General features: G+C 37.4%; 1 protein-coding gene across 2 annotated transcripts in view; it reads left to right on the top strand.

Moving 5' to 3' along the window:
- Positions 1-13,521, top strand: part of PSME4 (proteasome activator subunit 4) — a 109,602-nt gene that overhangs the window by 69,374 nt on the left and 26,707 nt on the right. For both annotated transcript variants that reach the window (XM_066267121.1, XM_066267120.1), the window contains exons 23-32: positions 116-171; positions 266-364; positions 1,747-1,809; positions 1,949-2,044; positions 3,321-3,452; positions 5,413-5,622; positions 6,599-6,735; positions 8,298-8,351; positions 11,179-11,308; positions 11,932-12,013. In XM_066267121.1, coding sequence (XP_066123218.1) covers positions 116-171; positions 266-364; positions 1,747-1,809; positions 1,949-2,044; positions 3,321-3,452; positions 5,413-5,622; positions 6,599-6,735; positions 8,298-8,351; positions 11,179-11,308; positions 11,932-12,013 — 1,059 coding nt within the window. The remainder of the gene's footprint in view (positions 1-115; positions 172-265; positions 365-1,746; positions 1,810-1,948; positions 2,045-3,320; positions 3,453-5,412; positions 5,623-6,598; positions 6,736-8,297; positions 8,352-11,178; positions 11,309-11,931; positions 12,014-13,521) is intronic.

Here is a 13,521-nt window from a genome sequence, read left to right as displayed (position 1 = left end):
AGACTATCAGGCAGTATTGTTTTTCCTTAAGCAATAGACTTTTAACTAATGTATTATGAATGCTCTAGTAATTCAAAATATTTTAAGCAGAATCCTGTTTCTTCTCTTGTTATAGACCACATACTTAATAATTCAGAAGATGACACCAAGTCTTTATTTCTTATCATAAAGGTACAATTGTCATTTAATAGTTTTGTAATTATTAATATGACTGGGTTCGATGTGATGACTTATAAATATAAAATTTGAAATTCTTTGACAACAGATTATTGGAGACCTTTTGCAGTTCCAAGGATCTCACAAGCATGAATTTGACTCCCGTTGGAAAAGCTTTAACCTGGTAAAGAAATCAATGGAAAATCGGGTCAGTATTTTCACCTATAAATCTGAATTAATTTTTTTAAATGTCTGTAATACTGATTTAGCCACCTGGTTTAGCAATTATTCGGCCTAGAGAAGAAGTTTTCATAAGTAAAAAAGATAGAATTTCAAATGTTATATTGTGCTATAATCAGAAGGATCATAGAAAAAATGTATTTTTCTGATATAAACTCTGCTGTCAATTTCCATGATAGTGCCTGAACTCTCAGTGGGAATTGGAATGTGATACCTTGGCGACAGTGTTCAGGCTGCCTTGTAGGAACCTGAAATACTGAGTAGAAGATAGGAGGAATTGTCCAGAGGCATGAATTTAAAGCATTGTGCTTTATGTAGATCTGAGAAAAGTATATCTTAGTTTTTGTGCTTCAGGAGAAGTCACTACAAGTTTCTCTGGGAGCGTGGAAGAAAGACTACTTAAGTCAGACATTTGGTATTCTTTGCAGTTTTCTTTATAGGAGATAATTTGTTGAAATTGAGTCTGAAAAGGTTGTGTGAGTCTTTGTTTAGGCAAGAGGTGCTAGACAGAGTGAGCAGCCTGGGAAAGGGCAGGGATAGTACAGACATGGCATGCTTCAGGGCACTGGCTGGAGGGAAGAGTGCCAGGTGGTAAACTACGTCGTTTATAGTTCTGTCCCCAGAAAGTGCTTCAGCTTTCTATTCAGTGGGGGGTTATTAAAGGTTCTTAACTATATCTGACTTGAATAATGGAAAGATAGTAATGGAAAGAGCATTATTTAGTTCAGTGAATTTTGACAAGCTCTGTAACCACTGAAAAATAAGCAGTAGGAGATTGAGACTGGAAGTAGGGAGGGTGAGTGGGTAAAGTACTACAGTAGCCCAGATGGAAAAGCAGCCTGTCTGAATCATGTCACTGATGTTAGGATGGAGGTGAAGTGTTTTTAAAAAGAAGGAATTGAGGGGACTTCATGACCAGTGTGACTGGGTAGAAGATTGAGGGAGAGCTTAAATTATAGTTTTCAGAAAAACAAAAGACATTTTTCTCTGTAATAAACATACATGGTTACCTAGAAAATCTACTTACAAGTTATAACAGAGGCAAGGAATTTTCTTTGTAGGCTACTTTTGTACTTTGAATTAAGTTCCAGCCCCATTGCTTTGCATTCATTCATTCATAACTTATCAGAAAAATAGGGTGTTGGACAAGCCATTTAAAGGAGATATTTCTACTATAGACCTAAAATTGATTGAAATAGTATATTTTAACATAAGCCTGACGGCTTTAGAATAAATGAAATGCCTCCACTACCCATCAGCCTGCCATGACCTCCTTTGAGGGATTCGGGGCAATACAGTGTTAAGGTCATTTAGGGAAAATGTTGAAGTGTTTGCTACCTTGTCTTTCAGCTCCATGGGAAAAAACAGCATATCAGAGCACTGTTGATTGACAGAGTAATGTTGCAGCATGAGGTAAATATCTTTTTAAATCACGATGACTTTTTAAAAAATGACTTTTTCAGATGAATATTTAATTATTTGTGTTACTTTATAATTTAATGAACTTAAGTACAAACTTTGGGATTTGACTTATGTTATTTTCTTTTCATAGCTACGAACACTAACTGTTGAGGGTTGTGAATACAAAAAGATACATCAAGATATGATCAGAGATCTTCTTCGTTTATCAACAAGTTCATATAGTCAGGTAAGGCTAGCCACTCCCATTTTATTACATGTTATCTAAATATCCCTATTTTACAAGGGAGTTTAAATTTATTGGCATAGAGAACATCTTTCAAACTGCAAATATATTTAAGCTAATTTTGTTCGTCTTTTGTTTTTTATTTTATTGATTTTTAGAGAGAGAGGAAGTAGGGGAGAGAGAGAGAGAAACATCGATTCATTTTTCTGCTTAATCTTGCCATCGTTTGATTTTTTTGTATGTGTCCTCACTGGGCATTGAACCTGCAGCCTTGGCATGTCAGGACGACGTTCCAGCCAATTGAGCTACCAGGCCAGGCCTTGCTAGTCGTTTTTAAATAATGTTTATTTTTGCTGTTTGTAATTGCTTCTCAAAATTTTTTAAAAATTATTTGAAGTTGAGGGTAGTGCTAGAATAATATTACTGCCACTTAATTAAATCACATTATGAAGGCCATATAATTTCTCCTGGGTGTTACGCTTGGGGTTTAGAAAGCCACTGGCATGTGAATTGTGGGGTCTGTTCTTTAAAGTATCATAAGACCAAGAGATTATAAGCACAGAGAACTGAAAAAAGTCAAGAGATTCATATACAGCCAATTATTCTGCATTTATAAAATAATATAAATTGGGAAACTGGTCTCTAACCCAGAAATTTCACCTAACGTAATCTACAATAGTTTGAAATATGTACAGTGTGTTGCTTTTACTCTAATCAGTTATTATTCATTACTATTTAACTAGTTCATGGGTTGTAAATTTATACTAAATCTTTTGTGCTCAAAATATGTGGGTGATAGCTTACAGTTTGTATTGAAAAAGTTCTGTGTTTTGGGGAAAATCAGACTCTTTCCATCAAGAGTAACTCTGAATAAGAATAATGTTGTTGGGTGATGGGAATGCAGCATAATCAAATGTCAGAATAACCTGGAGATGTTTTCTCTGAACATATGCACCCTGATTGATCTATGTCATCCCATTCAAATTAATTTTAAAAAAAAGGAAAAATGTTCTGCTGATTATGTTACTAATCAAATGCATATTGGTTCCATTCAGTCTTCTTTATCAAAAATGTTTGAACGATTGTAACCTAAATCATGGACATGGTTACTGGTAATGCTTTCTTAAGATAAAAAAGATAATTATTTGCTTTTGTTAAGGCATTGCTTTGATAGTATTTTTCTGTTATTACAAAATTTAAATTATTCCTTTGTTTTTCATTTAGAAATTTTTGTAGTTTTTCATTAAATAAAGTTGTCTGTTAATAATACTTTCTCCAGGTCAGAAATAAGGCTCAGCAAACATTTTTTGCTGCTTTGGGAGCATATAACTTCTGTTGTAGAGATATCATTCCCTTGGTTTTGGAGTTCTTACAACCCGATAGACAAGATGTCACACAACAGCAGTTCAAGGTACAGTTTTTTGTTTTGTTTTATTATGGAAATTTTCAAATATACAGAAAAGTTAAAAGAATTCTATGGTAAAAATCCATATGTAAGTAGAAGACATCAGTATACTTCACAGGTATATATTTTTTTCGCCTCCCTAATTATTTACTTACCTATGTTTTTGATTGGTATAATGATGGAGAAAATGTAGAATGCAACTTGAGTTGAGCACCAGTGGGTAATTATTCTTGCTGGCCTATGGGAAAAGGGGTTGAGAGACCAAAAACTGTAGAGGGTAATGTGACCAGTGTGAAGGAGGTCCCGAGACATAGTGATTTTGAATAACTGAGTGTAAGCTTGTGTGAGTCGAGCAGAGAAGGAAAGGAATGACACAAGATAAGGAAAATCCTACATCTGATAGGGATGCAATATAGAGTATAGGTGAAATGTAGTAATTGCTCTGCCATCAGATAGAAATGGGTTGACTGAAAGTGATTTAGGAGGGCGAATTGATAAGACTTGGTGATTGAATATGAGGGGACTGAAAAGAGGTACCAAAATTATTAAGGTTCTGGACTGTACAACTGGTTGTTGGGCACATCAGAGAGAGGGAGAATAGATTATAAATTTGTTGGTTTCGACAAGTTTAATGTAAAGTAGTTCCTACAATGTAAGAGGCGATGTCAAGTAGGCAGTTAGACATCTGAGTTTGTAATTTAAAGATACCGTTTCATTGTGTGTTGATACTAATTGAAACCTTTGGACCATGGGTAAGAGAGCCTTGGAGTGAGAAGAGGACTGGACCAGGAGGCAGGTGTTAAGAAAACTTCATTAGAGGCCCAAGAAGAAGAACTAACTGAGAAGGAACAGTCAGAAATAGATCAAGAAATGAATTACAGAAGATAAGGAGATACCTTTCCAGAGGGAACACTCAGTCAGCACTGTCAGTTGCTTTCTTGAAAGAGCAAACATGAGAGCTAAACATGTTTCTCAAAGAGCCTGTCAGGACAGGTCAGCCAACTATGGCTTGGGCTCAGTCGCTTGTTTTTTTAAGTAAAGTTTTATTGAAACACAGTCATGTCCATTCCTTTCTGTATTGTCTGTGGCTGTTTTCATGCTACCATGGCAGAGATGAGTAGTTGCGACAGACACTATATGGCCAACTATTTCCTACCTGACCCTTCATGAAAGTTTGCTGTACCCCAGTGTAGAGGTATAATTTAAGGTATAATCTAATGTTTATGTTATTGATCTTGCTGAGAGCAGTTAATGGACAAAATCAGAAAAGTAATATCAAAGTTGAAAAATGTTATTTAGATCAGTAAAATTGAGTTTAACAGTGGTCTTATGAGAACCTGTAAAGAGGAGTAGAGTGTCAGGTGGGTAAGAAGACAGATCGGAATTTAGTTACGGTGAATGTTCACTTAATAACAAAATGTTTTGGTATTAATATCTATACTTTCATTCAAAAGGGATACCTACTGTCACCAGAGTCATTCTGAATAATTAAACTTTGATGAGTAGAAAATACACAGTATAATTAAGTAATCTAGTTTTTATATACTTAGGAAAATACAAAGCAAAGAGATATGAAGTACTATTTTAGAAATTGTTCCAAACATTATGCCTTAAAATACTAAGAGTGGCACAGTTCATGACCTTTATGATACAGTTGTAGTACATGAGTATTGGAATGGAAGCTGTGTCCTACAAACAACATCCTTATTTTTATATTATCTTCATAGCCATTCTTTGAGCTAACCCTCTAGTAAATGACTTTGAGAAAATATTACTGGATGACAACTAGATGTCAGGTTCAAATTTTGAAAAGTAACATGTTAAATACATGAACCTTTTTTTTAATTAAACAATATCAAGTATTTAAGTAGTCAGTGTTTAGTAAATTGACAAACCTTATGCAGGCCATTTGGCTACATCTAAACAATGCTTCTTAGTTCTCATATTAATTATATTTTCCCTGCAGGGTGCCTTGTATTGTCTCCTCGGAAATCACAGTGGTGTATGCTTGGCAAACCTTCATGATTGGGACTGTATTGTACAGACTTGGCCAGCAATTGTTTCTTCAGGTCTTAGCAAAGCAATGTCCCTGGAAAAACCATCAATAGTGAGACTCTTTGATGATCTTGCAGAAAAGATTCATCGTCAGTATGAAACAATTGGCTTGGACTTCATGGTAAACAGCCATTTTGTAATTCAGATTATGGAAATAGTGCCTTGTTAAAATGCTTTTTTTTGGTCTTTTTTTCAATAATAATATTCTTTATAATTGATTCTAATGTTTATTTTAAAAATAATTGTTTTCTATTTCTTTTGTGATCATTAGTGTAGATAGGGTGGAGTAGGAGGTTGGAGCATAGCCAGGAAAGAGCTAGGATTTTTTCCTCCATGAGGTTGCTTCATTGTTGCATTTACCATAATTCCCTGTATATATGTGGCTTCATGTTTTTCAAAGAATTGATGATATTTAAGGAGTGGTTATGTTTGACATCCATCCTCTGGTTTAAAAATCACTGCTCTAAATGTATTCCTTTTCTATAAAACAGTTGTGCTATTTGCAACTGTCATTAGATTAAGCCATCTTTTTTGTTGTTGTTGCTGTTAAGATTTTTATTTATTCATTTTTTAGAGAGGAGAGAGAAGGGAGGTGGAGAAGCAGGAAGCATAACTCCCATATGTGCCTTGACCAGGGAAGTCCAGGGTTTTGAACTGGTGACCTCAGTATTTCAGGTCAACGTTTTTATCTACTGTGCTACCACAGGTCAGGCAGAGTAAGCCATCTTGAAAAATATTTTTTTATTGGAGTGTAATTCACATTCGAAAAAGTTCATCCTTTTAATTTTAGTTGTATAGTCACAAGGTTGTACAACTATCAGTACTCTAATGCCAAAATGTTCTTACCAGTCAAAAAGAAACCCTGTACCCAGCAACAATTTCTTCCCAATTCCCCCATACCTGTAGCCCCTGGAAACCATTCTTCTCCTTTCTTTCTCTGTGAATTCACCTGTATGGATATTTGCATAAAAATGGACTCATACAATATGTGACCTTTTGTGTGTGACTTCTTTCACTTAGCATAATGCTGTCCAGATCCACTCAAGCTATAGCATGTCAGTGCTTCATTTTCCCCCCTGGCTTTTCTTTTTAATAAGATTCCAAAGTCATGTGTCGGAATAGCAAAATTACTTCAACAATCAGAAAACCCCTCCATCAACCAGAAAATGCTTAGCTCAGAAGAAATAAAGGAAGGACATAAACGCCAACAAGAAAAGAATGCTGATGCCCTAAGGTAAATTATAAATGCCTATTTGTCAAAATAGATTACATTATAGATAGTAGGTTTTAAATATCTCTAAAATATAGGTGAACCATAGCCATGTAGTAAAATTTGCACACTGATTGTGAAAAAATTACAAAAATGTTAGGAAATAATCATTGTGAAGAATTCCCAATGGTCACTTTTTGCTAGGGAGTTGGGAAACACCATCTTAATGTTATCTTAATATTGTATCTTTTTTGCAGTGTGAATTCTCTTTGATTTTTTTTTTTTTTTTTTTTTTTTTTTACAGAGACAGTGAGTCAGAGAGAGGGATAGACAGGGACAGACAGACAGAAATGGAGAGAGATGAGAAGCATCAATCATTAGTTTTTCATTGCGTGCTGCAACACCTTAGTTGTTCATTGATTGCTTTCTCATATGTGCCTTGACCGTGGGCCTTTGGCAGACCGAGTAACCCCTTGCTGGAGCCAGCGACCTTGGGTTCAAGCTGGTGGGCTTTTTTTGCTCAAACCAGATGAGCCCGTGCTCAAGCTGGTGACCTCGGGGTCTCAAACCTGGGTCTTCCGCATCCCAGTTCGATGCTCTATCCACTGCGCCACCACCTGGTCAGGCTATAGTTTATTTTTTATTTATTTATTTATTTTTTTCTGAAGCTGGAAATGGGAGAGACAGTCAGACAGACTCCCGATTGCGCCCAACCGGGATCCACCCGGCACGCCCACCAGGGGGCGACGCTCTGCCCCTCTGGGGCGTCGCTTTGTTGCGACCAGAGCCACTCTAGCGCCTGGGGCAGAGGCCAAGGAGCCATCCCCAGTGCCTGGGCCATCTTTGCTCCAGTGGAGCCTCAGCTGTAGGAGGGGAAGAGAGAGACAGAGAGGAAGTGAGGGGGAGGTGTGGAGAAGCAGATGGGCACTTCTCCTGTGTGCCCTGGCCGGGAATCGAACCCGGGACTTCTGCTCTACCACTGAGCCAAACGGCCAGGGCCAGTTCTCTTTGATTTTTAAGTGCCCATATCAGTCATTGAATCTTAAATCAGGTTCAACTCATTTATCTCTTCATAGCTCTAAGAATAATTACTTTTGTATCAGATTTTTACAAATTTGGTATCAGGATATATTAGTAAACTGTTTAGCACTTCAGTGACAAAACTCAAGCAGAGGCCTTTCTATCTTGATTTGTTTCTTTACCTTAGGAATATGCTTATTAACTTCTTCCTAATAAGTCTATATAAAAATAAGCTTTTATATAGTAGCCTACCTTATGCATATACATGGAGTGCCATGCGGGCAGAAGACTCCTAACTAATTGATTACTGCTCACAATTTTACTTCAGAACGTCCATTCAGGAACACAATTGAGTTGCTCAGTGTATGTAGCACTCCTTTTGGCTCTCTTTGTCCCCTTCATGTTCTTTTCCCAGAGTCTCTGTTCATCCACCTGCTTCTACTCTGATTTGCTTCTCACCAGTGAGAGAGGGCGCATCTGGCCAGAATTTGAATTTATATTACATTGTCTAATGTTTGTCTTTGTATTGTGTTAAAACAGTACCTCACCTGAATTTTATTTTCAAGGAACTATGAAAATTTGGTGAAAACTTTGCTAGATGGTGTGGAGCAGAGAAATCTGTAAGTACAACGTGTGTGTCTGTGTGTGTGTGTGTGTGTGTGTATATATATTGTGTTTTTTTGTTTTTTTTTTAAATTCTCAAAATGTTTTTAGGGGGTGGGGTTTAAAATTTTTATTTAGCCTGACCAGGTGGTGGTGCAGTGAAAGAAGTGTCGTCCTGGGATGCTGAGGACCCAGGTTCCAAACCCCTAGGTCAGCAGCTTGAGCGTGGGATCATAGACATGACCCCCTGGTCGCTGGCTTGAGCTCAAGGTCACTGGCTCAGCTGGAGCCCCCTGGTCAAAGCACATATGAGAAAGCAATCACTGAACAACTAAGGTGCAATAGCTATGAGTTGATGCTTCTCATCTTTCTCTTTTGCTTAAAAAAATATTTAGAAGATATAATGGGATGAAGTTCTCAAAGCTTTTATCTTAAGTATTACAGGAGGTTTCTGCCCTGGAGGCCATGAAAGAACATATCACAGAATATTGTGGTCTAGCTCATGAATTTACAAGATTAAGAGGGAAATTTGGGCCTAATGATAGGAGCAGTGCTCTTCAAAATACTTACAGTGGTACCTTGAAATACGAGTTTAATTCGTTCCGTAACCGAGCTCCTAAGTCAGTCGACTTGTATATGAAACAAATTTCTCCCATTTAAAATAACTGAAATAGATTTAATTCATTCCAGCCCTGTGAAACATTCCCAAACCATCCTAAATTATGAAAAAAGACATGTTTTTAGTTAAGAAACACATGTATACTTTATCAATGCATAACAAAATATATGAAATAAAAGAAAAAAGTGTTATTTAGTACTGTATTCTTACTTGGAGACAGACGAGTGCAGCTAATGGGGGTGAATGGAGGAAGAGGGAGGGAGAGGAAGGGATGCAGGCACTGTAGACACGTAAACTAAAACTGCACTTTCTTAACACTAAATGTAAACTAAAACTCCATTTTCTTTACTTTAAACAAAACTAAAACCACTTTCTTTACTTAAAATGAAACCACAAAAACTTAATTGTAAAAAAATGCACTTTGTTAACTTTAAATTTAACCTAAGCTTAACATTATGTATTTTTCATTTAATCATCAATCATCTGTTTTTGCCTTTTTGGCTGTACTTTCAGAACTTTCACTTCTAGTACTTTTGAATAAAAGTCTATTCAAAGAGGTTTGCTTTTGCCTGCCTTTTAAAATGTTACAGAAATGTGACAAAAGTGTCATTAAAAAGTGCTGAAGCACGACCAATTGAAACTTTCTGGGTGTTTCTGTTCAATGAAACTTGAAAGCTTCTCCCACATTGCCAGCTTGTCTTTAATTTCACTGTAGAAATTACTTCTTCCGACTACCTCCTCCTTACTACCAACTTCTTGCAGAAGCTCCAAATGTTGCATCATCTGTTGGAAATGACCTGTTCTATAGGTTGCAAGATTGAAGTCATGTTGGGTGGGAGGTAGAGGATTTTCACGAATTTGAACTCATCGAGAATGTTATCATCAAGACCAGATGGGTGGCCTGGAGCATTATCAAAGATTAGTAATGCTTTCATCTGGAGTTTATTTTCTTGAAGGTATTTCTTCACTGCAGGACCAAAGATGAGATTTACCCATCCAATAAAAAACTGCCACATAACCCATGCCCTAGCATTGGTGCGCTACATAACCTGCAGTTTTTCTTTAAGAATCTTGTGAGTCTTAAAGGCTTGAGGATTTTCAGAATGATACACTAGCAGTGGCTTTACTTTACAATCACCACTAGCATTTGCACACAATGCAAGGGTCAGACGGTCCTTCATGAGTTTATGGCCTGGCAGCTTCTTCTGTGCAGTGATGAAAGTCCTGCAGGGCATTTTTTTTCCCCAAAACTATCCTGTTTTGTCACAGTTGAACACTTGTTGGGGGAATGTAGCCTTCCTTTGCGATTAGCGCAGCAAAACGTGCGATGTACTCCTCAGCTGCCTTAACGTCAGCACTCACAGCTTCACCATGCCTCACCACCGAGTGGATGCTAGATCTCTTCTTGAAAATTTCAAACCAGCTGTTAATTTGCCTTAAACAGATCTTACTCTCCTGCCTCTTTTGAGGTTGATGGTTCTTTCTTCAAGTCACTATAAATAATACATGCCTTTTTGCATATACAGTCTTCATCACTGTATCTCCTGCCAGCTCTTTCTCTTTCACCCACACCAGCAGAAGCTTCTCCATTTCTTCATGGATATTTGTCCTTAATTGGGACAGAATTGTAGTTTCTTTCACTGGATTTGCACTTTTGATGGCATCCTTTTGTTTAAGGATGGTACAAATTGTAGATGTATTGTGGTCGTACAGCCTTGCCAGTTCAATCACTCGTACACCACACTCATGTTTTTCTATTATTTCTTGCTTTACTTCTGTCGACATCATTCTTCTCACCACTGTCCTTTACACTCACTTTCTTCGGTCCCATGATAGCACACACAAAAAAGTTAGTGAAAAATGCAAAAATGATGCAAGAATGAGTACAGCACACAAGATTTGACTTGATTCTGCGGGTATCACGTGAGAAAGAACGAGATGCTGGTGTTGTGCTGCCGATACTGGACCTGTGCGCCAGTGTGCCAACTAGTGGCAGCTTCCTGAATCATAGCTTGTATCTTGGAATTTTGCTCAGATCTTGAACAAAAATACAGACTGAGTCGCAGCTCGTATCTTAAAATATTCATGTTGGTTTGCTCGTATCTCAAGGTGCCACTGTATTTTATTTTATGGGAAACTTAAGAATATTTCAAATACAGCTCTTTTAAAGTAGTTTTATGAACAATGTGTTTTATGATTTTTCTTTTCCTCCCTCCCACTTTTAGGCCCTGGAAATTTGAACATATAGGCATTGGGCTTCTGTCTCTACTCTTGAGAGACGACCGAGTATTACCTCTTCGTGCCATACGTTTTTTTATTGAGAATCTCAACCATGATGCAATTGTAGTTCGAAAGGTAGATACTTTATTTTAGTTACAATCTTGGGTTTGAGAATTTTTTTCTCACCTGAGCCTTTAAATTCTTTACAAACAAGACACTCTTAGTATTTTGGAATGCATTGATTTGAAGTCTACCTCTATTGGTTGATAGATGATACTACATCTAACAAATATATAAAGACACGTTTAAACACTGGACATTTCAGCACTGGGGATATTAGCAGGGAAAAGGTTTATAGGTTAATGGAAAAGATTGAAAAATTAATCACAGGTATAGAAAGCGAAAGATAGCTGAGGATTCATCCTTTTTGTTTTATTCACAGATATTAGAGGTAAGGTACAAGGTGGGGTTGACCTAGGCTGATGTGATGTAGCAGGACACTTAAGAAATGTTTAGGCTGAGATTTGAAGAATGAGCAGTTTTCTAGGAAGAGACTAGTGTGAACATCCAAGAGTAAGAACTGTGAATGACTCTTTCCAAGTCAGATTTAGCATCACTGGGCTATGCCACTAGGTATCACTGGGTGAGGTATATCTGCCTTTGAAAGAAATGAGGCCAGCTTCTGCTTTGATTAAGGCAGGCAAGCATTTAAAAGATTTAAAATTTTGATACATCTTCCTTACCTGTTTCTTTTCTAGATGGCAATCTCAGCTGTTGCTGGTATTCTTAAGCAGCTCAAAAGAACCCATAAAAAGCTGACCATCAACCCCTATGAAATCAGTAAGTACTACCAAATGTAAAAATACAGTGTTTCTCAAGCAGACTTTGAAAGTTTTTTTGAAAGTATAAATTATAGTCTGTGGCCCTGGCCGGTTTGCTTAATGGTAGAGCATCAGCCCAGGGTGTGGAAGTCCTGGGTTTGATTCCTGGTCAGGGCACACAGGAGAAGCGACCATCTGCTTCTCCACTCTTCTTCTGGCTTCTCTCTTTCTCTTTCTTCCTCTCCCGCAGCATGGCTTTATTGGAGCAAGGTGGCCCGGGTACTGAGGATGGCTCCATGGTCTTGCCTCAGGTGCTAAGAATAGCTCAGTTGCTGAGCAGCAGAGCAACACACAGATGGGCAAAGCATCGCCCCCTAGCGGGCTTGCTGGGTGGATCCTGGTCGGGGCGCATGCGGGAGTCTTTCTGTCTCCCCACTTCTTAAGAAAATAAAATTATAGTACTTGATCTCAAATATTTTTCTGTACAAACTATAGAAGTATAAAAGGATAAGAGAGGCCTGACCTATAGTGATATAGTGGATAAAGCATCAGCCTATAACACTGAGGTGCCGGTTCAAAACCCTGGGCTTGCCTGGTCAAGGCACATATGAATTTGAACCAGGGGTTCAAACTCCTCCCCCCCTTCTCTCTCTCTCTCTCTCTCTTTCTCTTTCACTCTCTCTTACTCCTTTCTAAAATAAATGAATAAAATCTTAAAGGAACAAAAATATTAAAAGAAAAAGAGATAAAAGGATAAGAGAGAGAGAGAGAAACATCAGTTTGTTATTCCATTTATTTAAGCATTCATTGGTTGGTTATTGTATGTGCCCTGACCAGGCATCAAACCTGCAACCGTAGCATGTTGGGATGATGCTCCAACCAACTGATCTATTGGGCCAGGCCCTAGTATAAAAAGATTTTAAATCAAAGTATGAAATATTATAAAGGAAAACAGTTGGCTTAGTAGAAACTAGTGAATAGATTGAGTCTCTGTATTGTCGTTATACACATATTTTTTGTCCACTCTGAGCAAACATGTCTGATACTTACTTCACCAACTAAGCAGTTACACTAGTAATTTATCGAACTGTATTTCAGAGACTTAAATACCATTACCGTTAATAAAGTAATTTGAATTTGGAGGGGGGAAAATGTCATTTTTATTCCTTTAATTACTACATTTTTTAAAAAAATCTCTGAAAAGTCCTGTGATATTCAAACAGTTATCTTTCCTTCGCTCCCACCCCCACTTTTGAGGGGAGTATAGCTGTACACTGCCGTCTTTATTTTGGAACACTATAAAATGGTGGCAACTAAATCTGGGAAGACGCTCATTATACTCCCCACTACTAATTTTGTTTTATCCTCACTGAAACATGTTTGTAAGTCCCATGTTAAATGAATATTTAATAGCTCAAAAAAGAAAAAAGTGTGTCTGTGTAATGTCAGAGTACATGTGGTGAAATGTTAAATTTTGCAGCATCTGGGTAAAGAATATATGGGAATTCTTTGAGCTCTAAGTCTGAA

Source organism: Saccopteryx bilineata, chromosome 3 (genome assembly GCF_036850765.1).
Source record: "Saccopteryx bilineata isolate mSacBil1 chromosome 3, mSacBil1_pri_phased_curated, whole genome shotgun sequence".
NCBI lineage: Eukaryota > Metazoa > Chordata > Mammalia > Chiroptera > Emballonuridae > Saccopteryx > Saccopteryx bilineata.
The sequence above is the reverse complement of the archived record's forward strand: the minus strand, read 5'-3'. Positions and strand labels throughout refer to the sequence as shown.